Here is a 27275-nt window from a genome sequence, read left to right on the forward strand (position 1 = left end):
TAACTGTTATATACTTTAATTTATAGCAAATTTAATACATTAGTGTTTACAAAATAAATTCTGGACTCAACTGAAACAGCGTGCTGCTTAGCAAGTTCTTTTTCCCTCCTCTCACTTCAACCGTAGAGACCAGCAAGCTTAAGAGCTTCTTCTGTGATCCACGCACAACTTTTTTGATCATGCCAGATGTTGAAAAACCAGAACATTTCCTGCATCTCTAAAGTATTGTTGCTTGGTACCTTCTACCACTCAAGCTGTACAGTTCAAACTTTAAGCTGTCCTTTAACAAGTTCCATACACATCTCATGAAAGCTACTCAGATACTAACCAGGGCACTGGCTAACGTTACAAACTGAAGAAATATCTTATCCATATTACTAGCTCACACAACAGGAAAGAGGAAATAACACTACACATTCAATCTCTTATTTCTAACAGCAAAGCTGCGAACTCCATTGCTTAAAGTAAGATACTTCAGTAAGTGAAACAGTACCATACAGTTCAAGAAACATTTTTTTAAAAAACAAACATTTTAATAGTATAAAAAGTTGTTTACTGGTGTTTCTACTATAAAGCTTTGTTCCACAAATCAAAAGTGATAAAATAATTAGATATGTTTACAGTGATAAGAGACTGCAGTGTAGACATTTCAGCTCACATTTTGCTGACCGTTTCAGTACAACATAGACTGTGACTGAATTGTTAATACACATCTATGACACAGAGCAAACTGCAGACATGAAGTGCACACCTGAATATGGAAGTTTACCCACTGGCATGGTAACTTACTTTCTTCAGCCCTCTCTTTCCCCTCCAGAACATGTTGTAGGCAAAAACTGTATTCAGAAACTGAGGCATATAACTATTTTGACTGCAGGAAAGCAACTCTTATTGAGGGAGTTGCACAGAGGAAAAATGGATGCACACAAACACACCATGGTAAATTCCAAAGTTATATGCCGACTAATTCTCCTTAGATAAAATGACATCTGCAAAAGTGAAAATGTACAAAAAATAAAAACCGTCAAATAAATAAAGAATACAGATGTTAATTAATCACATATATAAAGAAACGTATTGGCATACTGTATGCAGTATACGGTATATTCATAGAATCATGTGGGCTGGACAGCACTTAATAAGGAGTCACATGCTAAAGACATAACTCCTTGTCTCTCTCCTCCAAAAGATCTTATGGTTTCTGGATATCAAGTGCAACCTTTTACACCGATGCATAAATCCTGCATCATATTTCATCTTTGCCACCCCTAGGATTCTTCTTTTTTTTTTTTTTTTTTTTTTTAAAAAGATCCACAGAGAAGTCCAAAAAGTTATAATGGTCTGAATCACAATTTTTGCAGCCCTGTCCATGCTACTTGGTCTCTTGGGTTTCCTACCAAATGAGATTTTAGTAATTGTACAGTGTATCAAACCATAGTTTTTCCCAATGAAATGGGAGCCAATCATATGGACTCTTCCATACGCTAATGGGCATTTTCTACACTCCGGAACTGTAGGTAGGTATTATGCTATAAGTGTGTTACACAAAGGCTGCTGAAACCATTGAAAGTGATGTAACAATAGTTAAGTGTCAAGTACGTCCGCTATAATACAGAATCAGGGTCTAGGTCTATCAAATGCTATATCCACATAACATTTTAAACCATGAAATATTTTATGCATTTTCCTTTTTTCTACAAATATTGTTGCAAACTTGCTGTTAATTGTGTCACGAGGTTCGCATTCCTAATTCTCCAAGGATTTTTAATTCAAATGTTTAACAACCATATCTACGCTAGGTACACTTAAAGTAGACATTGAAATTTCAAGTAAAATGAACTGTAGCCACATCTACTGGACTCAATACACGTCCCGACATCTAGATTTACTTTGATAAGTTATACAAATACATAATACATTCTTAAATAATGAAGACCCACAATATTAATTTGTGAGTCTTCCCACGTTATAAAACCACTTTTACAGGAATGTTTATCCACCTGTATTACTGTTTTAGTTTGCAGTGTCTCTTGCTTCCCTGTTTCCACAGATTACTGTACCAGTTCTTAGGCTTTGGCTATTGAAATCTCTTATTTGAATGAGGCAACACTGGTTATTAAGGCTGGTTTTTTCTCTTGTGAAGTTTCATTCTTTACTATGACACCGTTTTCCAGAGCAGAATGACTATCTTGTGTCTTCAGGTTCTGTTTTTATGACCTTCCTTTCTATGTTGTTAAAAGCCGAATGAGGAAAATCCTTTAATATACCAAGGCCTTCTGCAATAAGAAAAGAAAGGTAAAAAAAAAAAAGATGTTAAAAACACTGCTTGGAAATAAATATATTCTGTTCTTAATTCAAGAAAAAGGTTCATGAAACATACTGAACACTAACAGTCGAAGCAATAAATTCTGTCTCCTCCTACGGGGCTTTAACCCAACTGGGTTACAATCACCTCAGTTACATTGCAGTGATGACAGAGTAATCATCACTGATTTATTTCAATTCTCTCCAGGAGCAGGGCTTAAAGGAGATGCACTCTTCACTTGCATTTTGAAAGGGAACGGGTAAAAATCCCCAACTAGAAATTTCACTAAGTGAATTATCACTGGGATTGGGACAGACTGCAAAAAAGGTGAGCTAAGGTAGCAATATACCAAAGTGAAAGATGCAAGATACCGCCTAGTCTTCAAAACAACTACTCTGCATCTTGTCTTTCAAATAACCTCTTTCTCACTGCATCTTCCAAACTCAGGTGGGATTTTCTTATTATTCCTAAAGTTGCAAGAGTCTCAATAATTCCTGGCTTTATCTCAGTGCACCAAGTATTAAACTGAAACGACCCATATAGATTTCACAAAGGATTCTTGCTGTCTTCTGTCAAACTTAGGAGGAGTCTCTCCCATGCAGAGTCTCTGCATGACAAGACTGCCAGTGAGCAGAAGTCAGTGAATGGGAAACCCAGTTCAAGAGACTTATAGCATGACTTGGTTCACAGTACAGAAACAGTGCTAGGTCCTTATAAACCAGAATAAAAAGTCTTTCTAGAAAAAGTCTGATTCCTTTATATAGTGAAGTCATGTTATAATCAGACTGCATTACAATGACAGCAACAGAAGTATTTAACAGCAGTAGTTCAGGTCAATACTGCTCTCTGAGGAGAGACACATGTCACAACTTGTTTATCTGAACCTAGTTACTGCATCCTCTAAGATTTTCCCAAATAGTATTTAATTTGATTCTAGATTAGCAAGTAACACTCCTCTTGAAGTTTTGTCCAAAGCCTTGATTAAAAGGTTACACACAAAGCATGCCAGACTGAGCTACTAATACACGATGTCTCTGAGTGAAGAAGCTAGTAAGTTCATCACAGGCTTTGTAAGAAATGGCGGGTAATTTCCAAGGGACAGCACTAACCCGAGGACTGGGACTTTGCCTCACCACTGGGGTAAAGCCGGATCAAATCACTGCACAGGGGTTTTCCAACATGCTGCTCTCCATCAAGTGAAATGTGCTGCAACTGTCTACTTGGCAGATTTGACATTCGGAGATTCAGTGGTCTTTCACCTGGAAGTTGTTTACAGTGAAACATTGATTCATTGAAAGCAAAGCAATATTAAAAAACATGTAGAGACTTAAAGACATACTAATTCTATCAGCAAAAATGCATCCTAAATTCCAGCTGCTCAGGGAAAATTCCTAGCAAAACAATGCTTAAGTAAATATGCTGCTTTGCAGACTATTCCACAGGCACTGCTAGAAAGGGACACTCAGCCATACAGAAAAAAAAAATTATCTTTCATTCTGCTCAGAAAACCCTCCGAGATCCTAAAAATTCCCACTCCCACTGCACAATGGATAAATAGCATATAGAAGCTTGCACTATCAAGAAGAGATGGGTCCACACACCTAATTCTTCGTGTATACTTGTGTACCGCATCACTTGACCAATACACACAAATTAAAGCCTATGTTTTAACGCTTACTTACACTGATTCCCTTAGTTTCTCCCTCTGCTGCTTCTCTTCCCCCCCCTTAAACAAACTAGCTCTTAAACAGATACAAGAATTTCTGGTTGTATTTCTTGTGTTTATAACATTTTGTCTCATTTCACAACAGTAAAAAAAAGAAATCCAAACAGAAAGTGCTGAAACAAAACAAACACTCCTAAAATTAATTCAAGCTAAGGAATAGCCAGTTGGTAAATCAAAGATAACCACAAAATGGTAAGCTTTTTGAAGAATAACAACCTCCTAGGAACATCATTAGAATCTGCTTAGTTCTAAGTAATTTACATAGCCAGCTCCTCAGGTTTTGTTTCTCAGCTGCACAAACAGGTAAACAAAAAGGGGTACCAACTACATTATCTGCTTTACTTAAAATTTCCACAAAGCAAGAACACGTAAAAAATGCAACATTCTGCTCTATTTCCAAAGTTATGATAAAGCTAGAGCCGAGTTCTGGCCTCAATAATAGTGCACCCTACCTTCTGCCCTGCCCACGTTATCCATAGGGAAAGCAGTTTGCCCAGACACATTAGAGTAACAGAGCAGAATCTGACTGTACATCTGATTATATTATTTACACTGTATGCACTTCAGGGCAGAGATCTTGTCTTGTCCATTCAGTGCTCAGTGTTCTATCCTAGATAAATAACACCACTGACAAAGGTTGCATAATATCAAATGCATTTGCTGGCAGCAATGCCATGCCTGCAAGCTACCATACCTTGTCCATCAGCATTGTCTAATGACATGCCATTGGGGCTGTGCTCTTCTGAGTTTTGTCTGTAACACCCTGTGGAAAGACGTCTCTCTAATGCAGCCTGGTTGCAAAGAAACTCCATCTGTTTCGCCATCACCTTTTCCGACTGCAAATAAAGCAAAAAAAATTTCTCTCTATATACATACATACAGCGAGTCAAAACACGGGGGAAAAAACAATATCAGATGATAAGACTAACAGCCTAGATATAGTTTTTGTTGACTCATATGTACAGATGTGTGCTTTACAGTTTCTTCAAAACTATCAAACAAAATATTTTTGCACCCATAAAAGATTTTCATACTGTACATCTGAGTCACTCAAGAATACTTAAAATGCTAGCTGCTGTAGTTCATCCACGCACAAATGCAACATTAAATTCTGTGCTTCAAAAACACACAAAAACTGCTTTCTGCACTTTAGGACTGCAGGTTATTTGAAAAGAATCTCAAGCAAAGCAAAAAATAATGTCTTAATTATCCAGTTAGGTCTGTTCAAATACACGTCTTCAGAAAGTATTCCAAAAAGTATTCCAAGAGCAATGGCAACATCTGATAAAAACTTATGCCAAGATTTCACCAGACATCTTGGAATCTTTATTTTAGGAAACATCACTACACAAGCTTAAAAATCTGCCATTCTGAAAGTGTAGGATGACAGTATGTTTGTGGGGGATAAAGGTGTGAAATGTCTGTCTAGAAGAAGAACAAGACCTATACACCTCTAGAGAGTGAAACTAAACAATGCAGTGCAACGTGGGAGGAAATGGCGTCTGAATGTTTGTCATTGACTTTAATGCCAAGAGAATTCTAACTTTCAGTATAATCTTGTTCTTGAGAATGTAAATAAGCATCTTGTAAAAATAAAATCACAAGTCAAGAAAGTTGATTTAAAAGAGCCACAATGAACATAAGAACAGAAAATGTACAAACTTAACATCTACGACTGACGGGAAAAAATTCATTTCTCTTTCAGGTAATGACGTAAAAATGTTTCAGCTAGTACAGAGGCCTATTAATTGCAGAGGACTTAACTTTTCTCGGGAGATGATGAAAGCTCTGACTTCCCACAGAACTCTGCTTACTCAGCACAGTTCAACAATTTACAAATACAACGACAGCATAACAGACCAGCAAAATCTGAGCTTCTCCAGCACAGTGATAACCCTGACGGCAGCGTAATGACATGACTGATGTTCACTTACCCTGGCTTAGAGCTCACCAGCTTCTGCAGAAGAACACTGATAGCTCAAAGCTTGGTCTTGGGAGGTAGGTAAAAAAACTATTTTCAAATAGTTTACTTTCAAGTGTGCTTTCACTTTGCTATTCTGTCACTCCTGTTACAACTTTTGAACTGTAAAATAATTTTTAAAAAGAATAAAACATTTCTCACTCATGCCATCTTTGTTGTTTAATTGGGATAAACCCATAATTTTACACTGCGATGATGCTTCTGATCACCATAGAAAAACCTGTAGAGTTGCAGATAGATTTAAGCTTAAAATAAATCTCTAGTCCATTGTTATGTAGCAGTGACCAATGAAAACTTTAAAGCATATACAAGATGAAAATAAGCTTGCCAAAATCAAGTTCATTTAATCATTATATGACATCAGAACATGTAGCATAATTGCTTTTTGATGTATCACAATGAACAGATTTGTATGACTGTACACTACTTTGTAATAGAAGAAGGTAAAAGACAGGGTAACACATCTAGTCTCAGAAAACAGAAAACAGTGTAACTCCTAAACGTAATCTTACGTGAAAATTCGGTGACTACATTTGCGCAAATCAGCTATACAAAATAAATTTGTTGCAACTTAGCATGAAATCCCTCTTTGGCAACAACTGGCAGTAGAAGATGCGTATTTTGCCTCAAGGCTGGGATACACTACAGAAAAGACAAAGAAAGAATCGGAAACCTATCTTCATTTATAAAAAACTTTCTGGATACTCGAAAACACTGCACTTCCACCAGGCTAGATGTTATTTAGAAAGGCAATTTATCCTCTCGGATCCAGAGGTTCACTACTTCCTAAATATATTGGCCTTTCTTCTTACAAGAAACGTCAGAACTGAGGACTCCAAGATCGCCTACTCTATTTCTCTAGACTCAGCAACTTGAACTTTCCATTTATAGCTAATAACGCAAGTAACACAGCACATACTGTACCAATAGTACCCTACTTGCTCCCAACAGGCAATCACGTATTTTCAAGCCTACTACACTAGATCTTACCTCCTTGGAGCTAAGAAGGGTAAAGCTGTAGCACTGTGTCAGAACAGTTTCAGAAGGTAAACCCAAATTAAGAGTGATGCAATCACAGTTAAGCTAGATAGCTTTTGAAAACTGACAGTAATTACTTTAGTCATCAAAACAATACATTGAAATCGATGTACAAAGACATGGCCTGTATTATTCACAGTGTAGCTGGTTTACCTGGGAATTAAGAGCTGTTGAGTCTTCACTCTTTCCTTTAGCCAAAGCAAGTGGCATTTTGTCTTGCTGATAGAGCGTCTGGACTGCATCCTGGAAATCAGGATAACCATCCTATTGAGCACAAGAAGAAACCAAACACCAAGAGGGACATATTACTGATTTTTCTTCACCCTCTCTGTATACTCAAAAGAAAAAAACCCACATTCCTGAACTTCTGTGAAAATTCTGAACTGCAATTTACATGACTGTGTTACCCACCTCATTTAAGTTTGTGCATAAAACACACACAGCCCCTCTACAACTGCTATATATCTAAAATGGCATACACAGACAAACACATCTCATCTCTCACAGTTTCAGGTGAATCCAGACTCCAGTTTAATGTCACTGAGATTAAACTAGCTTACATTCAGCCCTGCCAGGCAGATTTAGGCCCATGGCTTCTGCCACTTGTTACATACAGCAGCTTTGAAGATTCTTCAGAAATCAAGTTTATATGTAGTCGAGAGTAAGACACAGCAGGTGGATATACTAACCTTGAGAAACTGAGCAAAACCTCCAGAAATTCAATGTATTTCACACAGAACCTATGCTAGTATCACAGAATGAAATACCACCATTTTAAAAGTAGGGTAGCAAAGATTTTCTATACTATGGAAAACCATGATTCAATAATTCTTTCAGTCTCAAATGCTTATGACATGCAAATCTCTTTTGCAGCTTGCATATGTACCAATAAAGCAAATAAAGTTCCTGTGAAAGCCTGCCAGACTCCATTAAAATAAATTAATCATCGAAGCAAAGGTTCAAGACGAGGAATTTATCTTGCTCGGCACTACAGAATAGAAGAACATCCAGAAATGTTTACAAAAGCACAGAATAGGTGAGTCTGTTAAAATGTGAGAGAAAGCTAGAGATCTCAAGACAGATTCAAACCTGAAAACAGTGACATCTGTCACTGAGGATCCGTAGACCGAGGTACCAAAACGTACACCAAATTATGTATATTTTCCTTGTGGATTCTAAAGACACATGCATGTAAACAATAACATTTTTGACAATAGCTAGATAAATGGGTTACAGCCAAGAACAAGAAAAGCGATCTTTCAGAAAAAAACACAGGGGAAGGACTACAAGGTTCATGCCATTGGCAGGCTGCCCACTGACCTGCAGAGCAGTGGTCAGAACCACCTCAGTTGGCCAGACCCTCAGTGCAACGTAATGCCAATAATGCTATTCCTTATGCTCAGGAAAAAAAAATATAAATCTGTCTGAACACTGCATATTGCTTTTATCCACCCAACATACTCCCTGAGGGAAAAAAATAAACATGATAGGTATGCAAAATTTCATAACCAGGTAAATTGCCACAAAACCTCATCCTCTAGAAACAAAGGCTTTCCAGCACATTTCCATAAGCACTGACCATTTTCATAGTTAAAGCTGAATTTGGGAGAGGAGAACGATTATGTGTAGGAAGATAAGAAACTGAATACACAAAAACCTATCGCTCATGATCCTATTTTTGCAACAAAACAGGTAACACGGCTCTTTACAACATATCTGTGATCGTTTGCCAATACAAAACCAAAGGCTGTCTGGCTGTTTCCTGAAAGAGGGGCTGGCTGCCCATTGCTGCCTGTTGCCGTGACTGTCACCCGTCAGTCACGCCGATAACTCTCGGATGGTGATGCAGCTCTGGATCGCCTTCCCGGCACCCTTCCCCACCGCTGGCTGTTGTCCTCCCCGCTGCCTGGCCGGTAAGGGCTGAGGAGAAGCAGGCTGGGCCAGGCAGGACCTGCTCTGCACCAGCTTTGCCTGGAGACTCCTTTTCCCTCTGTGGTCAGGAGGGCCTGCTGCATGCAATGCAGCATTTTTGTTTTGCCATGCTGCTGCTCAGTTGTTTTTCAAGCAGCTTCATGCAGCAGATGTTCTCAGTCCCACATGTGCTTTTTCGCTCCCTCTAATGACATTTTTCCTATGCAAACAGTAGCTTCTACTGCTTTTGCTGTTTTTGTGAAAAACACAAATCCCACACTTCAACTGGCTTTCTTTTCAACCGTCTCAGCAATGGTGGAGGTGGGCCTTTTCTCTCCCTCCACCCATACCGGCACCAAGGGAAGATGCTTCCTTGCAGCCTCCGCTCAGGTCTTCCTGCCTGTGCCCCCTGACTCCCACTGAGTTTTGTGAAATCAGCTTTTGCAAGCTTTCCCCATCCCTCTCCTTCAGCAGAATGGAGACACTGACGCACGGAACAATTCCTTTATACCACAGGAAGCAAGAATATTTTTAAAACTCTCTTTCTTTGCTCTCTTGGCTGTTTGCACTGACTCTGAAGGGGATCCTTGTCAACACCAACACAAAGCAGCAGCAATGAGTAGCCTCTCCCTCCATGTTTTCTGCGTGATATACCTGTGACTTATTTTCTTTCTAAGCTGGTGCTGCAACAGCTCATTGTTTTGAGCGGCGCTGGTACCGAGTCATGAAAGATGACAAAATAAGGGGTGCCCCCGCCCCGCAACACCTGTGCAGGAGAGATCCTTGCTCTGCAGGAGGATGCACCATTTCCATCCCTATTCGCCTGTCTTGCTCTTTGTCCAGAGCAGATTTAGGAACTACAACCCCTTTTTTACAATCTGCTTCCAAATCCCAATTCACTCCATTCCCTTTTTCACTCCCTCCACACCTTTAGTCTGTCATTTGCCTGGAATTTTTTCCCTTCTCCTCTCTACGCTTCACTCCCACAGCTCGCCCACCCACTCTACGAATAAGAGGGGGAGAGCTCACAGGGGAAGAGAAAGGCTTTTACAGGTAATTTGATGTAATTCATGGCATATTGTTTCTTTGTAATGCTTGTGCGAGTTTCATATTCATGAAGAGGATAAATTTACAATGGTGGCTGTAACCTGGCAATGTAGAAGCTTGCATACACAGCTCTGCTAGCTCTGCTCAAGGATGACCTTCAGAGTCTCTCTGAAGGGTTTTTTTAAGTATTATTATGTTTCAGGAAATTAACTCATCTTTTTTTTTAAGTAATCTTTTACACTATGCAAACAGGGTGTGAAGTCTTTCCAAATTCAAGCACTAGTATTTTAGACCACACTTTGCAGACACATTAATGTCTAATGGGTAAAGGAATGGTGAATCAAAATACAGAGTTCAGCCATAAAACAGAAAGGCAAAATGACCTTTAAAAAAAAAAAAAAAAAAGAAAAGACAGGTAGTTACAATAACAAAAAAATCACCCATGTTCAGATCCTCTGCATGGTATTAGCATGACAGTGAGCTAATAGAGCCACAATGAAGCATTACAACTTTAAAAACAGGATAAGGAATTCTTATCCAGAACAGAATGAAAAATCTGCAGCTTTTTTCTACCATTTTTACCTCCATCTTTCTAAAAACACACACCCCCAGTTCCCAAACTACTAAAAAAAGGACTTTTTTTTTTTTTCTCAAAAAGCAAGCCCCAAGAACCCAAAACACCACATGTAAAAGTGATCTACTACGTAATACTGCATCTTTTAAAAATTTCTTTAAAGAAAAGTCCGTGAGTTACAGCATACCTTAGAATCCTAATGCACTGAAGTAATGGCTTACTCCTTAGAAGACTCCCAAACTTGTAAGGAAAGAGACATTTATGCTGATAACAACAATGGCTATTTCATAATTAATAATGCTATGCTATCAAATGAAAGATTATTTTATTTAGTTTAATTTTCAATTTCTTATTCTGAGAAAAAGTCCTGTCTGCAACAGTCATTTGTATAGTTAGGACATTAAATTTTCACAAGCATTTTAAAATATGATTGGTAATTTTAGATAAAAAGAAAACCAAGTAAACATCCTTTCTCAGAACTACTGAACTAAAAACTGTCTAGAGAAAGCAGACCTTCCAGACTCTTTAACATTTCACCATGCAGAAACTAGGAGAATGTACATCTCCTAAGGCTGTCCAGATTTCCTGCTCTCCAAAAAACCTAAAGTTTCAGCCTGTATTTTTCAGAATTTTCATTTTACTTTTTCTTTCAATGAAGATCCTGTGGAAAAAAAGTACCTCCCTTGCAGTGTGTCATTTTAGACACTTGCTCATCATCAATTATTACTGAATGAAGAAAAAACTTCCTAATGTTGAAATCTAATAGTCAGTGAAATACTATTTCAAGCAGACAAGCAGCAGCTCCCCTCCAGCTCTTACAAATTATGACTAGACTGGACAAAAGAGGGGAGACTCAAGCGACCATCCTGCAATGTGTTGGTCAAGGCAGATAATGGTGAAGGTGGATTAAATGCAGCTTTCCCCTGTTCTTTTTTTGTGGATCAAAGAACTAGCATAGGTCAAAGCAAATCCCAACACATGTAAATTACTGACGTATCAAAGCTACTAGTAAATTCTCAATGCACGTGTATATTTTGTATTATATAAACTCAAACTACAACTGTACGCAGACTGATGGAACTTAATAAATTAAAAATACTAACCCCTCTATACCTATTAAATATGGCCTTTTCAAAACTTAACTGCTCTCACTGGGGTTTACCTCACAGGAAAAGCCTTTGTAGAGGTAACAAAGCATGGCACTCCTGAAAAAATAAAAGCCTTACATTTGGTGCATCATTCATCACAACAATAAATGAGCTACATATGAGAAGTGCATTCCAGAGTATGCTGCTACTTTCCTCTACAGTGAAAGAATACATCATCTGTGTCACATACAAACCTAGCTCAGGCCTAGCTGACGTTCTAATGCACATTTAACCTACAGCTTTTGGAGTAGACAGTACAATAAAAAAACCCCACAACACGAAGGACGAGTTAGATACTCACATAACAGTGAAACAGCGATTTGTTGAACAAATAAATAAAATAGGAAGATCTGCTATTCTTATGAGGTACATAGGTGTATATATATTTTTTTAAGTTTTTTTTTTTTATTAAAAGTTACTTTTCAAGAGGCCTCAAATTTACCTTCCAGCAGTGGTAGCTGAAGAAAAAGGTAAACTACATATAAGTTGCACCTGCACTCCTAACAAGAAACTCTCAGCATCTCCCTAAGCAGCAGCATCTTGTGCAGGTGTATACATTAGCCACGTATACATGTGCTTTTTACACAAAAATAATTACAAAAACCTGTAAATTAGTAACTACAGGCACAACCATTTGTGTTGACATATATAGCTTTTAGTTAGCTTTTGACTTTTCAATATAATCAGTCTTATACTTTATAGCACAGTCAGAGACGGCTAGTATTCCACCATCAAACCTTATCCAGAAGTCTGGATTCTGGACATGATCAAAAGTTGACTCAGGTGAATCAAGCAAACCCCACCTCACACTGACTTAAAAGCAGGAGGCCTTATGGGAAGACACTTCCTATAGCACTTGAGCTTATTCTACCACAGGAAGTCAGTCAGTCCCATTCCTCCCCCTCCTACTCACTCAGAGTGCAAAACACTGAGTGTAACTTCACCATTAAGCAAATCCTACTCTTGACCCCTGCTCCTACAGGTTTCTCCATCAAGCATGTACATTTGCAGAGACAGTGGTGATGTTCTCCCCCTCTCTCTCTCTCACACCCATCAACTGTCTGTCAAATGTTTTTCTGACAAATTTCCTTAAGACAGATCCCTTCAAAACAGAAGTGAATTTTAGCACGCATAGGTCAAAATACAAGAGCCGCAATACTGTACCTCTATCTTGATTCTCTTTGGTGACAGCTCATCTCTTTCTCCACATTTAGATCTAGAAGAGAAGACAGTAAACAGCACATTAACCCTGACCATCAGAAATAATAACAAAAAACAGAGTCAAGGAAAAAATATAAATCAGGCAAGAACAAGTGAGATGCACAGAAAAAGCCTCCAATTCACTTGGACATGGCAGTAAATGTCACTCAAGTATAGAGGAATACAAGTGCCTTGTGTTGTTTTTCAAACGTGTCAAAAGACTCATGCACTCTTCTGAACAGAAAGGAAAGCTACCTGAGCACACAGAATTACAGAAATGCCTCTGGCACTGATCACCCAGAATGGATGTATAATTACATTAATCACTGTGGAAGAAAGGGGAGCAAAGGAAAACCATAAAAAGCTTCTAGAAGTGTAGGAAAATGTATTTTGAAAGAATACTGCATTACGTATGAGGGAGTTAACATTTAAAAACAATATATAGAAAGTATCAAGACTTTCAATCTTATTTATTAATTCCAAAGTTTTAATTGTATTTAAAAGCTGTTAAGCCTTTGTTACTGTTTCATAACAGCAGTTCATTTAACAGAACAGTAACAACTGAAATGAGGACTCAGCTTTGGTTCCTTTAAAGCAAGTCTGTGAGCCACTCCCTATGACCTTATCTTTTTCCTTCCCTGCAAACTAACAAGTCAAATCTGTATATGGAAAAAAAATAATTGATACATTAAGCAGCTTTGGCTACTCTGCCTATTTACATTAACCTTGAAATACACACATGCCTCAAATACTTGAAATGTCAGCCTCTCAGATGCCTCTCAACATGCACTATCATCACAAAATCCGGAAAACTAGGGAGCAAATAAAAAGGTAATTCAAGACAGCTAAATCTTAGCAGTTTGAAAGCTTCACGACTTAAATAGCATTTTCCTACTCTCCTCAGAAGAGCCCTTTGCTAGCTAGAGCAAGAAGGAAGCGTCTCTAATGCTTCAAAAGAAATGCTATCAGACTGATTAGTTCCCTGAAAGCAAAGGTCCTCTGAGTTAATTAAAACCTTACTTGGTGGTCCTGTAAGTATACTTGTATGTGACTTCTCGAGAGATTTGCCGAGCTAGTGCGAAGAGTTCATCTCTCCTGGTCAACAACGCGTTATCTTTTACACACAGCTGAGCGGCTGCTTCATTAACTGTTAGCTGGAAATCAAACACAAAAACAGGGATTCATGATTTTGCATACTTTCACCCGCTGTGCTTGTAAAAGTACCTGTTATTCTGAAATAATAAAAAATTTCAATTGCAAGTAAAATTACCTATAATCGTATACTAAACCCTAGAGGGTTTCTTCAGTTTATTTATACCCTTACTAAGCCAGGTAAGCTCCTGGGAAGAGAAAAGATATAAATGTGGTTGGTGAATTTCATGTCCTTTAAAAGTAAAACGTTATTGTAAGACTCCCTCAATGTGCACTGCTTGTGCCTCATCCCAGCATTAATTAAATCTCAGCATAAAACAGTAGCTCTGAACGTTCACAGTGTTTGGCTCCCAAAGCCTGGTTTACAGGGAATACTATTTTTATAAACGCAATATGCCCAGGACTTGGGAAAAAAAAAAAAAAAAAAAAAGAAAAAACCTGACAGTGTGGGTACAGATGGCTTTCCCTGGTGAATACAGCATAAATTCTATAGAAGGTGATGGTTTAAGAAACGATTAAACTTTTTTTAGCTATGTTTCTCACCCTCGTGTTTGTGAAGACTATCTTCAGACATGAATCAAATGTAACTTGTTTCAAGGATGTTTTCCTGAGCCTGCCGGGACACATTTCTAGTGCCTCTGCTGCTGGCAATAGCTTCATAAAGACGGGGAAATAAAAGAAAGCCTTAAGTTAAGGCTCAAAATGGTTTCACAATGCTCTTCAGAAGCCTACAGGAAGTGGTGATACTGTCATGAATTACACCAATAGCGCTGTCTGAAAAGCCTGTAGTCAACAGTATGGCCAAACAACAAAATTATTAATGCAATGAGAGACACTGAAACTAAGATGCTGGACAGAAGATTCCCTGCTCCCTCCACAGTAAGCAGGGGCTTCTTCCTCAGCTGAAGAACAGCCAGCACTTGTAACGAGGTGTAACAGCAAGAGGCCAACAGAACACTACAGGTGTTTCTTCCAAAGTGCCCACAACTCCTCTACTCTTTATTTCTAGAAATTAAGCTGCTTTGAATGGGCTTGGCTTCTTGCAAATGAGCACAGCTGCTTCGCTGCTACTGTCAACAGTATGTTCTGGATCTGTCTCAGGCTAGCGAATATTACAAAGCAGCCAGGTTTTGCGCAGCACAGTCAGCATATTCATGACGGATGGAGATGTGCCACCCCCAGCGCTTGATCTGGCAGTGCAAAGAGCAGCCGCAGTTCAGCACGCAGGGTTACGTGGCTGAGGATGGGCAGGACCGCACGCGTGTGACCTCAGACACCACAAACACTGCTCGTACAAGAAGCGCTTTTCGTGGAAGCGGACAGAAGGTGTAGCTGAAGACAGACCACTGGGTCTGCAGTTAAATGGTCTCCTGGGAGAAGGCTAAGAAACTCGCTCCTTTACCCAGCTGTCTACCACACTGCAGAATGTTACTTGTGAATTAAATCAGAGGCCAGCAACTCACCCAAAACACCGCACGCTCCATCCCTGAAGGATGGAAGCTGTCCCAAGACATGAACAACACACAACCACGCTGTCCTTCGCCACAGTGCTTGATGTCATCCAAATTAGAAAAAAGTACATTTTGCCTAATGCAACATTTGTTCTCCAGGGAGGCTGAAAAAACAAAAACATCTAGCAGAAGAGCTGAGAACTTCTCAGCGGCCTGTGCCTGTGCAGTATTTCTAGTAAAACCTCATGCAAAAGTGCTGTTCCTGATATTTGATAAGCATTTTTTCCTGTGTTTAGCATAAAAGCTGATCTGAGTAGGGCTTTTCCTGCAATACCTGAATGCTAATCAAAGTGCAAATACATCTTTTTAACAGGTGAACTAGACATGTTGCCTGATCCTTTAGTGTCTGCACAGACAAAAAAAAAAATAATCTCACAGATCAGATGTATAAGGGTGGGAAGTTTAGGTTTAATCTATGAAACATCTCTAGGTTACTACATTCCTACAATACGATGTAGTAAAATAACAAACTATTGCCCCTTAGATTGGAACAGTTGTTCTACAATGTCTATCTTTTCAGAAAAAAAAAAAAAACAGGAAAAAAGATACAAAAATAAAATATTAATACAATACTAATTAAAAAAATTACCACCCAAAGCAGGTGTTAAATTCTGTAACAGTGATAGCTATTACTTTGCTGAGGATTAATAACATGGCTAATGCTTACAAAATAATTCGAGATATTTCTTGTCCCTCAATAAAATGTTGAGAGGTTGCAAAGAGCTAAAATGACTGAAAATGCCTTGGGTAGTTGCAGGCAAATGCTGTTTATTCTAATATATGAGAAAAGCCAAATGTTTGTTTGTTTGTTTTTCTTGGTCACATCCAGACTTACTGAACTGAAGTGTATCATGGCTTCCTGCCTTTTCAGGAGGCATAATACTGCAGATAGAAAGTGTACCATGGCTAAAAATAAAGATTCTGTTTGCTGGATGCCTTAATGATATGGAGCAGCACACAACCATACAGGCTCTATGGAGAGGATGGGTATATTCCCATCTGATGGGGTTGCTAGATTCCCCCACTAAAAAACACACAATTAAATACCAAGCCCTACTGTTCTGGTGAGTCAGCAAAAGAAAAGGAAGAGACCCAGCTAGACAAAATTTATTATACTCACTTTTCTTATTCCTGTTTCTCACACTATTAAATGGATTTTTTACACTATTAAACCATTTTTTTTCAGTTTTATAGGTATCTAGACAGGCACTGAAATATTAAGATGCAAATTACAAATCTGACTCAAACACGCATGGGTCACCAAGGTCAAGAGCATGCCTTGTACTCATCCCTCCTCCAGACCAACTTTAAACATAAAGTGCTCTCCATGCTTGAAAAGCTGTGTAATATCAAGACAATGGGATGGTGTAAGGACAGTATGTTTATTAGTTTTGGAACGTCTTTGAAAGATTCTGCATCAGATTTTATGCTAGATCAGTGCCCTATGCAGATAATCCCATCAACAGCACACACCTCCACACCAACTCAGTGTCCACAGCTCTCACTGGCCTCTTAATGGCTGCTCGAGCCTCGTGAAACACTCCAGTGTTCATACTGAAACAGAGAATATTCTCACTAATTCACCACTAATAATTCCATCAAGTTTGATTTTAATTTGCATGCAACTACACTCTGCTTGAGGAGCCAGAGATACTCTGATCTTTACATTAAGAAGCTAACCACTGCTTAAGCTTTTTAAATTCATAGTGAAGTTTATTCAGCTGTTCATTGCCAGCTGCAAGGAGAAACCTTGAACTGTGAGGAAGAATGACAGCCTTGGAATGTATTAACATGTGCAGAAACAGTCTCTGGACAAGCAGAAACTTACCTCCCTGGTTGTTTAAGGTCCTTCCTTCTGAGCAGCAAATTGTTTAAGCCATCAAAAACAAAAATCCATTGAAGGTGAGTTCACAAAAGGCAAACTCTGGTTTAGCAGATTTTAAACAAAAAAATGGTCTCGTTGCTACTATTTGTATATTTGCTGCTTTAAAATGGAGATGGAGAAAAAACTGTTCAAGACAAAACTTAGTGAAATCCGGCCTCTTTAAGCAAACAGTAAACCAATTATGAACAAATTCTTCTTGCTTGCATGTGTGCAGTTCCCATCAAGTTCAGCGAGGCCCCACATGCGTAAGTGAGGCATAAGTCAACCACATACTCCTTTGATGTTGTGCCCTTAATCATAATAGCGATAGAAATATTTCCTAAAGCCAAACCATGCTCTCATTCCATTTTTAAACATGGTTTTACAATGATGTAGTAAAGATCTGTAGTGCAGTACTAAAAAAAATTAACAAGGCAGAGCACTTGTCCTTTCTTCCAGCTCTTTGCTACCCTGCACCCTCAAACTACCACCCCATTATTCATTCCTCCAGCTTCGCAGAGCCACTCCTGAGCCTACCACATGCCTGAGACAAAAGCTGCCCCCAGTGCCCACCTCCCATTACACTGCTGGGTGCCAGGAAATTATCCTACAAGACGTCTGCCCAGATTTCAGAGTATTTTCTGCAGCTGCTGTCCCAGAGAGAGACTGCGAATGCTCACAGCTGTACACATTGTACACCTTGACTACATTCATCCACAGGTGGGGAAAACCCCCTTTCTCCAAATCCTGACTCTGCAGCAACGTACACAGGGCATCTACACAATTAATCCTTTCAAATCCTGCCTCCACCTTATATGCAATTTGTTCTGTTATGGGAGGGACTTCTGCAAGGTCAGGGGAGTAAGATGACATCTGCTCTTGCACACTGGATGAATTAATAGACTATAAGTGTTCAACATAAAGCCACAAAGCACATAAGTGAAAGCTGCACAACTAAAACTGTGTGGTAGAAATGCAGCTGACTAGTGACAAGTTCCCTTGGAAGCGTCTCTCCAGTCTGTAGAAAAGCCCTTGTGAAGTCACTGCTGGTGATGTGCAGTTGCCTTATAAATGTAAATACATAAACAAAAATGTAAAGAAATACGCCTTGTTTCCTTCTGCCCTTCTACTCAGAAGCATAAAGAGAACCTAGTCTTACGCTATGGATCACACACCTACAAAACTTCTTCTTGAAGCGAAAAAAGGCTAAAGCCAGTACAGTTTTTTTGGCACTCCTGTAACATAAACATTGCCTTTCCTTTTGGGAGCTAAGCCTTACATGCCAAATTTTAAATCCAACTGAAATTTTGCAATCACTGTTAACTGTGAAAATGCTGATACAGCATTCATATCAACAGTGTTTTGGCACTGCTTTGAATTAATGTTTGTTCTCCTCTTGTACTGTACTTTGGCACTAGGGAACTATTCCCCACACAGACACACCTATTGCGTTACAACATATGCAGTGTGAGCCTCAAGAATGCCAGAAGAGAAGCAAAGGAGGCCCGCATGGACTTTTAAGGACAAGAGGGAACAGATGCTACACAGGTATTAAAGGACAAACCTTCAAATTACAGCCACCCATCAATACTGGAGACGGTCCTTTCCCCTCCTCCTCACATAGTCTGCACTTCACTTAACCTGCTTAAGACGACTGTGCCCAAAAAACCCCACAGGTTGTATAATGAAGCTTCACCCCAATTTAAACACAAAAAAATCCCACACCACTGGGTTTAGGGACCTCATCAGCAGAAGTTTTTTTACCCCGAGGGCACAAGCTACAGAGCAGGGTCTCGAGGTGAGGGAAGACAGCAGAGGGTAGTAACCAAGCCAGGTGATCCTGTTACCAGACACAAGCAATTTTAGTTACTGATCTTCCAAACAACCAGTCTACTCTCAAAGCTGCAAGGGAATATCAAGACAGGACTGCTTTAAAAATGTGCCGAATGCCTAGAATCCCAAGGGCCACATTCAGTGCAATACTGGTTTGCTATTTCGGTGCCAAACTGTCTGAGAGGCCACACCAGTGACCAAGCAGCCTGATGACACCAAGCTGAAATCATCAGCGCGCACAGGCACACACCCACCCAAGAAAGCGTATTTCTGCTGCACCCGAGATTTCTATCCCAGGGCAGGAGTGCCTACAGCTCCTGCAAGACACACAACTCTTGTCACCCAGTGAGAAGTGCCCGTACAAAAAGCACAACCTGTGAACAGCATCTCATAAAAGGTGCAGGAGCCGGGGAGGAAGCCCACTGTCGCTCAAGGTGTTTTACCTCGTGGAGGGTGAGATGCTTGCCATCCTTTCTTTTCGAGTCAAATCTGCCATATATTGCACTGTACTTCCTGATCTCCTCCTCTTTGTGAGGGTCCTCGTCACTCATCTCAAAGATGTGACCAATCATCTTTGCCAGTTTCTTATTTGTTTTCAGTAACTCCTTGACTTCATTGGAGTCACTTTTGGGCAGGGAGGGAACCATACGTTCTACGCATTCAGCAACTGACAGAGCAGCCGCGGCATCCAGGGTCTCACTGTTTTCCTTTGGTGAAGCTGGAGAGCCAAGGTCAGCCGGGGAAAGACTATGTTCGCTCTCTGTGGTGTGGTGTCCTTGCCAGAGTCTTGGTTCACTGCCGCTCTGCAGCGATAAGTTCCCCACCACATCGGATTTGCTTGTGCCCACGCTTTGCACACACGTCGTGGCAGCACATTTTGGTATCTTCAGGTGAGGCTCTCTGGTGCTGCTGTTCCTTTCGTAACTGCTGCAGGATATCCCCAGCCATGCAGGAGACCCTTCCGGCAGCTTATATATTGGAATGCTGCTGACTGGTAAGGAGGTGAGAGGCTGGTTAAAAAGACCAGGGTTTGTGACCCAGTCCCTCAAAGCCTTCTGCAGCCGTCGGACATGAAGCGGCTTGCTGGCCATGCCTACGAGAGCCATTATCTCCAAAAACTCCTCTTCACCTGCTTCACAGAGCTGCTGGACATCATCACCACCCTGCTGAATGAAGGCATCGAAGTAGAATAAGAGATTTGCTTTTTGTAGTATTCGATACAGCTGCAATTCCCCAAGGGTTCTGGGTAGAGCTGACGCCATCACGGATGACAGACCCTGCGAACAATGAAAACAGAGAGAAGATGAGCACCAGAACGCCGATGTCTAGATGCATTCCCCCCACCGCCCATCCTTCCATAAGGCTGTCAACTCAGAGGACAGGATTTCTTTCTCTCATTATAAGAACACGTATGGAAATGAAAAAAGGGGTGAAAGCTCTATTTTTTGACTAGTTAATGGAAACATTTGTGAAAAAACAAATCAGCAGATAGTTGCGATGCACCTACAAAAAAGATGATTCAAACACGAAGCCAGCTTGTTTTCAGCATTCCCACTTCATGTTTGTTCCCAAGAATGTCATTCAATATTGCTCACTGCTTCTACTTGACTCTCTTTTATATCTTCAGATCAAAATGATCACAAAACACTCCGAAGAATTACTGAATACTCGAGCCCCTGAAGAAAAAAAGCTCATTAGTTTCAATTCTTCTTAATTCTCAAATCATTTCCCCCCATAGCAGTGTGGAGGACTGTAAAAGGAAAGCAAAGAAGAAAAATGCTTCACAGAACCCTAGAGGATTAATGAAGCTGGACCAGTAAAAGGGTGTTTCAGAACCAAGTATTTCAGTTTTCCCCATTTCACATAAAAAGGATCTAATGCGTCTGCTGATCTTAATTACGGCAGCAACATCCACAGACAAAGCAAAAATTACTGATGGATTTCAACACATATAGCTTAAAAACGTTATTTTGAATTCACCTGCCCGTTCCATTTGCCAACAGGCCTGCATATCGTTGATACTTATGACATGAAACACCATTCAGCACTACAGCAATTGCACTCTAAGGGCTCCCAACAGACAAATTGCAGCAGCGTTCTACCCTTACGGCTGCAGAAAAAACATTCGCACAAGTTTCAACTCCATAAAACCCATTATCCAGAGTGATCCTGCAAATAATAAACTCTTCAGAGAATTCTAAGATCTCACACACACACCTCTTCACTCTACGATGGCTTTCACAACTACAAGCGGATAATTTCCAGTATTACTGTATTAAGCTAAACCACCAATCAATAAGGTCTAAAGCATGTAATTTATAGTTGCTTGAGGAAGTAACACAACTAAAACGTGGAGCTGGTCTGCTAACATTACTCTGGCTCGACTATCACACTGCACTTTAAAAAACACACATTACTAACCTAAAAATCAGCACTTACAGAACGATCTGCACACACTGGAGGGAAACTATTTGAATGATGGGCAACCCCTCTCCCCCCAAAACTGCAATGCAAGAATCCACGTATGCTCAGGGGCACTGGGAGACTGGTAATCAAAAGTAAAACTAAGGCAGAAATTATTTTTACAATATGTACTTCTGCATATTATTTTTTTACAATATGCACTTTTTCTTCAGCTACTCAAAATAAACATACAGATGTAACAAATGGAACTCAACTTCTATTCAGGAGGTATCTGAAAGACCAGGCTTTTGCTACAAAATTTTGAATAAACGCCACTAGAGAAAAATAAAATTAGGAGGCCAACAGAAACTTTACAAAAATATATGTGGCAGCTACAGGATACCTACAAACAATCTCTTCAGGAAGAGATACGAGCCCTGGAAAAACAAAAAATACAAAAAAACCAAAGCCACCAGCTGCACAGATCATTCTTTACATGCCGGTATTTGTAAAACAGAACAGACAGCAATAGCTGTTTAGATCTGAGCAGCCACCTCAAGGAGCTGCTGGTGAGCTCAAGAGCTAATAAACTGCACACTTTGGAACTCAGGGTGAAACTGGAAACATTTAAGAGCTTTAGAAATACAGTTTAGCTTTCAAAAATAATAGTTAATTGCAGAAAAACAATTAAGTAGTGTCTCCACTGAAAGATGTGAGAGGCAACAAGGAAAATCACTTAATGTAATCTTTTAAATGGTATATATAATTCTGTATTTTAAAAACTGTCATTACTTCACATCACTTCTTAGAAAAATCCTCCCATTACATACAAACTTTGACAAGACAAACAAAACTAACTGCTTATGGTTTAGTGGCATTGCAGTAAACTGTTCCTACCCTCCCATTTCAAATGATGTTGACTTTCTACCATGAATACCACAAATTAACTTATATAACTGTCAAAAGAATACCCATTTGCTCTGAATGTCATTCATCTTAGCACAGAATCTACATAAATCTACATAAATGGACTTTGTGCAGAGAGCTAAACTGAATCCCGGGAGGACAGTGGCAGTGAAATTACACACAGCGCAAGGGCTCCAGGCAAGGCATGGAGCTCATTTTTCCAGCCCACAGGCTGGAACAGCAGCAACAGTCCAGGAGCAGTCTTTACCTAGAGGCTTCTAATCAACAAATCTCCTCATGACAGATAGAACTGGATTAATATGTACTACGGAGGCGTCAGTAGTGAGTCCACAGTTCAGACTGCGTTGGGATTTGCATTTAAAGCAAGACTGCAATCCCTTTGTCTTGTACTTTATAGACCAATTCTGTTTTCCAAACTTAGTACAGTAACTCCTGAGAGGGCCACGCAAATTTTCCATTTACGATTGCTACCAATTTCTGCAGAGAAGGCATTTTCAAACGCTCCTCCTTTTGACCTCTTTCTCCTCTCATTAAACAGAGTTCCTTCTGCACTCACCTCAACGACATCCCAAGTATGTCTAAACTTTTACAAGGGGAAGGCTCCCTTCCCCTTTCCCAGACAGCCTCACCACACCACCAGCTATGCTGCTTTTCCAGACATTACAGGTCCACTCCACTGGTTGGGCTCAGCTCACAGCCTACAAAGGCAGGAACACAGGTAAGCTAGTCGACCTGCAGGAGTAAGATGAGGCTGACTTAGAAGAGGACAAGCAACACACAAGGTTTGCTGAGAAAGCAGCACAGCACTGCCTGAATCAGGAGACCGTTAACCCAGAGGACACACGGCATTGCTGTTGCTGCCTGGCTCTGCTTACCTACCTGGCTACAGCAAAGCCTTAGCACACCCACTCAAGTCTCAGCGCCTCACATCTTTCGGGTGACCTTTAAGCTGCATCTAAGAGACCTGAAGCACTGCTTTCCACCACTGCTGTTCTCATTTCTCAGTGCGGCAGGGGCCGTGCTTTTGGGGCAAAGGGTGAGCACAAGAAGAGGTTACACAACAAGACGAAACAGGGCGAGCTCACGGCCAGGAGACTTGTGCGTGCTCCTCACGGGGCAGAGCACCTCGAGTGCGACCCTGGGGCACCACGTGTGTTCCTCCTCTTCCGCAGCCGGCTCCATAAATCTTAGCCTTTCTAATCTGTGATCCCAAACAAACCTGGTTCAGGAGTAACAGCCTGGTTGTGTCCTCTGGCAAACCCTAAAGCTAACCAGAATGATCTGCCGCCTTAGGAGCGAGCAAATAGATCTTCTAAGGTATGGCCAGCTGCAAACCCTGTTACAGCAAAAGGCGGGAACAACAAAGCTGGCATGGGAAGGTCTGCAGGAATAAATGAACGCTGCGATGGCAGTTCAGCTGCTACTTCTCCCCCTTCTCTGTTCATTGAGGGCTCTCTCATCCCTCTGCTCACCAGTAAGGAGTGTGGGAACACGCAGGGAAGAGCAGCTGTCTTCTACATTTTTCACATATAGAACAAACAAAGAAGCTAGGAAATTCCCCGTAACAGACAAAGCTGTTTAAAATACATGCAAGGTTGCATACTGTTATAGCCACGGAAGAACCAGTTAGATTTTCACTCAGCCTTTGCAACCCACAACCATGCATTCTGATTTTTCCACATTACCTCATTCACATCCACAGCCTATCACCCCACGCGCCATGCCCTCCTCTCCAAACGCTGGATGTCACCTTAACTCTGACCACAAACATAACTCCTAGGAAAAAGGGAAACAAAAACCACAGACACACCACACAGCACTACTAAATATTTGTAAACAACCAGTGCAGGATTCACAAGCTGCTCCTGCAACCGGCTCCCTCTATCAAGACAACCGACAGTGGCAGCAGCCCAGCTCAACATCTTTCACGGCAGGAAAAAACCTTCCCGTTCTGCCTGGTCCGAGTTCAAAGCTGTGCGTTTCCTGGAGGTGGCGGGAAGATCGTGGCTGCAGTAGGCAGGTGGTGGATGCAAGTGAGTCTTGGGAGAAAGAAGGCTTGGGAGTTGTGGGATGTAAGCACAGGGCAGGGACTTCACTAGCAGTTTTCCTGCTTTTTAAGGATGCACTGGAAGTAAAAGCAATTGAGCAATCCTAACTGATTTTTAGAGATTTGTATTTCAGGTGAATTATATTGGAGCTGTCACCAATTAAATTAGGAATACGCACCAGGAGAAAGTGCGAAACATCACATTCCTGTATTTTAGGCAAAAGTGATTATTTCATGATATATCTTGATCACTTTGGGCGTTTTGAAAAGTCTCTGAAGACAAACCGGATTTGGATTTCAGAGCTGGCTGCTTTGCATATTCATCACATTTTTGCAGCGTTTCCAAAGGACTTTTAGCAGAAGAAGAAAATTACATGTAGCTGCAGAAGCGAGACTTCGCAAATTAAATAGTCTTGTCTAGCTCTGAGATGTGCCAAAATACAACCTATTAAGTGAGTTTCACATTCAAATACAGATGCGTATCTCGCCGCAACTAATAAGAAACTTGAAACGTGGAAAAAAAAAAAAAAAAAAAATCGCGTAAGGATAAAGAAAGAGGCCAAATACTTCACGCGTCCCACCCGGGGAGGGTGACCCACGGTCCCGGCCGCCGCCGGCCCCGGGAGGCAGCACCGGCCCGGCGGGGCTGCGCCCCCACAGCAAGCTGGCAGCCTCGGGGCCGCTTCTCCCTAAGGGCCACCCCGAGGGGCGCGGTGCCCCCGGCCCGGCCCGGAGCCACCGGGCCCGGACAACCCGCCACGTCCCGCCGCCGGGCGGGAGAAGGGGGGCGAACCACGGCGCGGGGGGAAGAGGCGGCGGAGGGGCACGGCAGCACACTGCCCGGGGAAGGGGGGGGCAGCCGGTACCACGGCGCCGCCCCCCCGGTACCCCCGCGCGGGGCCGGCAACCCGCCGCCGGGGCGCCGCCCCCGCCCGTCCCGTCCCGTCCCGTCCGTCCCGCCCCGCCGCCCCCGCTCCGCGGCAGCAGACGCGGCAGGGACGCTTCTGTACTTTCCGCCCCCTCCCCCGTCCCCCGCCCGCGCCGGATCTCTCCGGGAATCACCCACGCGCGACCCGCCCGCTCCTTCCGGCCGCCCCCCGCGGGGCCGGCACCGGGCTGCCCCGGCTGCCCGCGCCCCCCGCCCGGCCGTCCCGCACGTACTCTGCAGTAGGCTGCCGCCGCCGGCTGCCCGGGGCTTCCCTCGCTGCCGTCCCGGGGCCGCAGACTCAGCCCCGCCGAAGTTCCTGCCAGCGCCCCCCCCGCCTGCGCGCCGCCGGCCCAGGCTCCTCCTTTCCCATCGACGGGGCGGGTGGGCGAGCCGGTCCCCGCCACCGCCTCGCTGCCGCCGGGGGGGCGCGCGGCCGCCCCGCGCAGCTCGCCTCGTCGCGGCCGCGCCTGCCGTGCGCGGAGGCCGAGCGGGCGGGCGGGCGGGAGGGAGCGGCCTGCGGCGCCCCCGCCCCCCCCGGGCCCCGGCCCCGCCGCCGGCCCCCGCCCCGCGCGCGCACACACACACACACACACACACACACACACACACACGCGCACGCACACGCACACGCCGCCCCCTCCCGCGCGGTCACATGGGGAGATCCCGCGCGCGCTCCGCCGCACGCCCACGCGCGGCCGCCGCGTGACGCAGCGCCTGGCGGGGGCCGCCGCCGCGCGGGGGCGGCACCGGCAGCGGCACCGGCAGCGCGCCCCGCCGCGGCCAGACCCCCGACCCCAGCCCGGCCCCCCCGCCCCCGCCCGGACGAAGCGCGGGCCCCGCTGGAAAACGCCGTTTCCAGCTTCCCGCGGGGCTGGTGCCGCTGCGGGGCGGAGGGAGGCGCAGCGCCGAGGCCGGCCGGTGCGCCCGCCCGTCCGGGGAGCCCGACGGCTGGGTGGGCCCCTGCCGCGCCGGGGGGCGACGGAGGCGGCAAGCGGGGACGTGGCGGTGGCAGCAGAACTGCAAAGCAGGCTGCGTGGGGAACCCCGCGCTCCGCCAAAACACGAACTCGGTAACAATAACGATGCGGTGAAAGGCTGGAGAAGGCCACAGGATCTCGGTGGCACGGGCCCGCACCCGGGGCTGCCCTCCCCGCGGGCTGCAGGGGTGCACCGGCCACACCGCTGCCCCCGGGCCGGGCTCTCCGCGGAGGGTGACACCTTCCAGCCGGCCACCCCCTGGGCTGGATGCTGGGGAAGACTCGCCGGCCGGAGTCACCCATCACCCGGGCTGCAGGACACCCGACGTCACCTCTCAGGGGTGAACACCTTCCTCCTCCTCCTTGCCCTGTGCTCCCCAAACGCTCCAGCCAACAGGTCTGGTCGTTAGTCACGCGTGAGGCGCGGTGGGAAAGGGAGGCTCTGAGGCCACAGTCCGGTGTTACCACCTAAGGGTCTTGAAGCACCCCACGCCCGGGAGCGGCCCACCCCTGCTCCCGCCGCCCCGTGCCCGCCATTTGGGAAGCACCCACCCGAAGGCAGGGCACCCGCCCACCCGGCGAGGAATGGGGGTACGCGAGGTGACGGTACGTCGGGACACGAGGTGATATGAGAGTACATCGCAGCGAGTGGGGTGCGTTTGGGGAGTGTGGCAGGTGCCAGAACTCAAAATGGCAAGCAGGAG

The 27275-nt window shown here is 43.1% G+C and overlaps 1 protein-coding gene across 2 annotated transcripts; it reads right to left on the reverse strand.

The window, feature by feature from the left end:
* Positions 1 to 26050, reverse strand: NAB1 (NGFI-A binding protein 1). 2 transcript variants are annotated; one of them, XM_074829600.1, is made up of 8 exons: positions 25829 to 26050; positions 19734 to 20567; positions 13951 to 14084; positions 12895 to 12946; positions 7204 to 7314; positions 4726 to 4867; positions 3439 to 3564; positions 1 to 2276 (listed from the first exon to the last, which is right to left on the reverse strand). In XM_074829600.1, the coding sequence occupies exons 2-8, from the start codon at positions 20550 to 20552 to the stop codon at positions 2185 to 2187; spliced, it is 1476 nt and encodes a 491-aa protein (XP_074685701.1). In that variant the 5' UTR covers positions 20553 to 20567; positions 25829 to 26050; the 3' UTR covers positions 1 to 2184. The 2 variants fall into 2 exon arrangements, with proteins under 2 accessions (XP_074685701.1, XP_074685700.1); XM_074829599.1 differs by having other exon boundaries at positions 3415 to 3564.
* Positions 26051 to 27275: the final 1225 nt, after the last annotated feature.

Source organism: Strix aluco, chromosome 6 (assembly GCF_031877795.1).
Source record: "Strix aluco isolate bStrAlu1 chromosome 6, bStrAlu1.hap1, whole genome shotgun sequence".
NCBI lineage: Eukaryota > Metazoa > Chordata > Aves > Strigiformes > Strigidae > Strix > Strix aluco.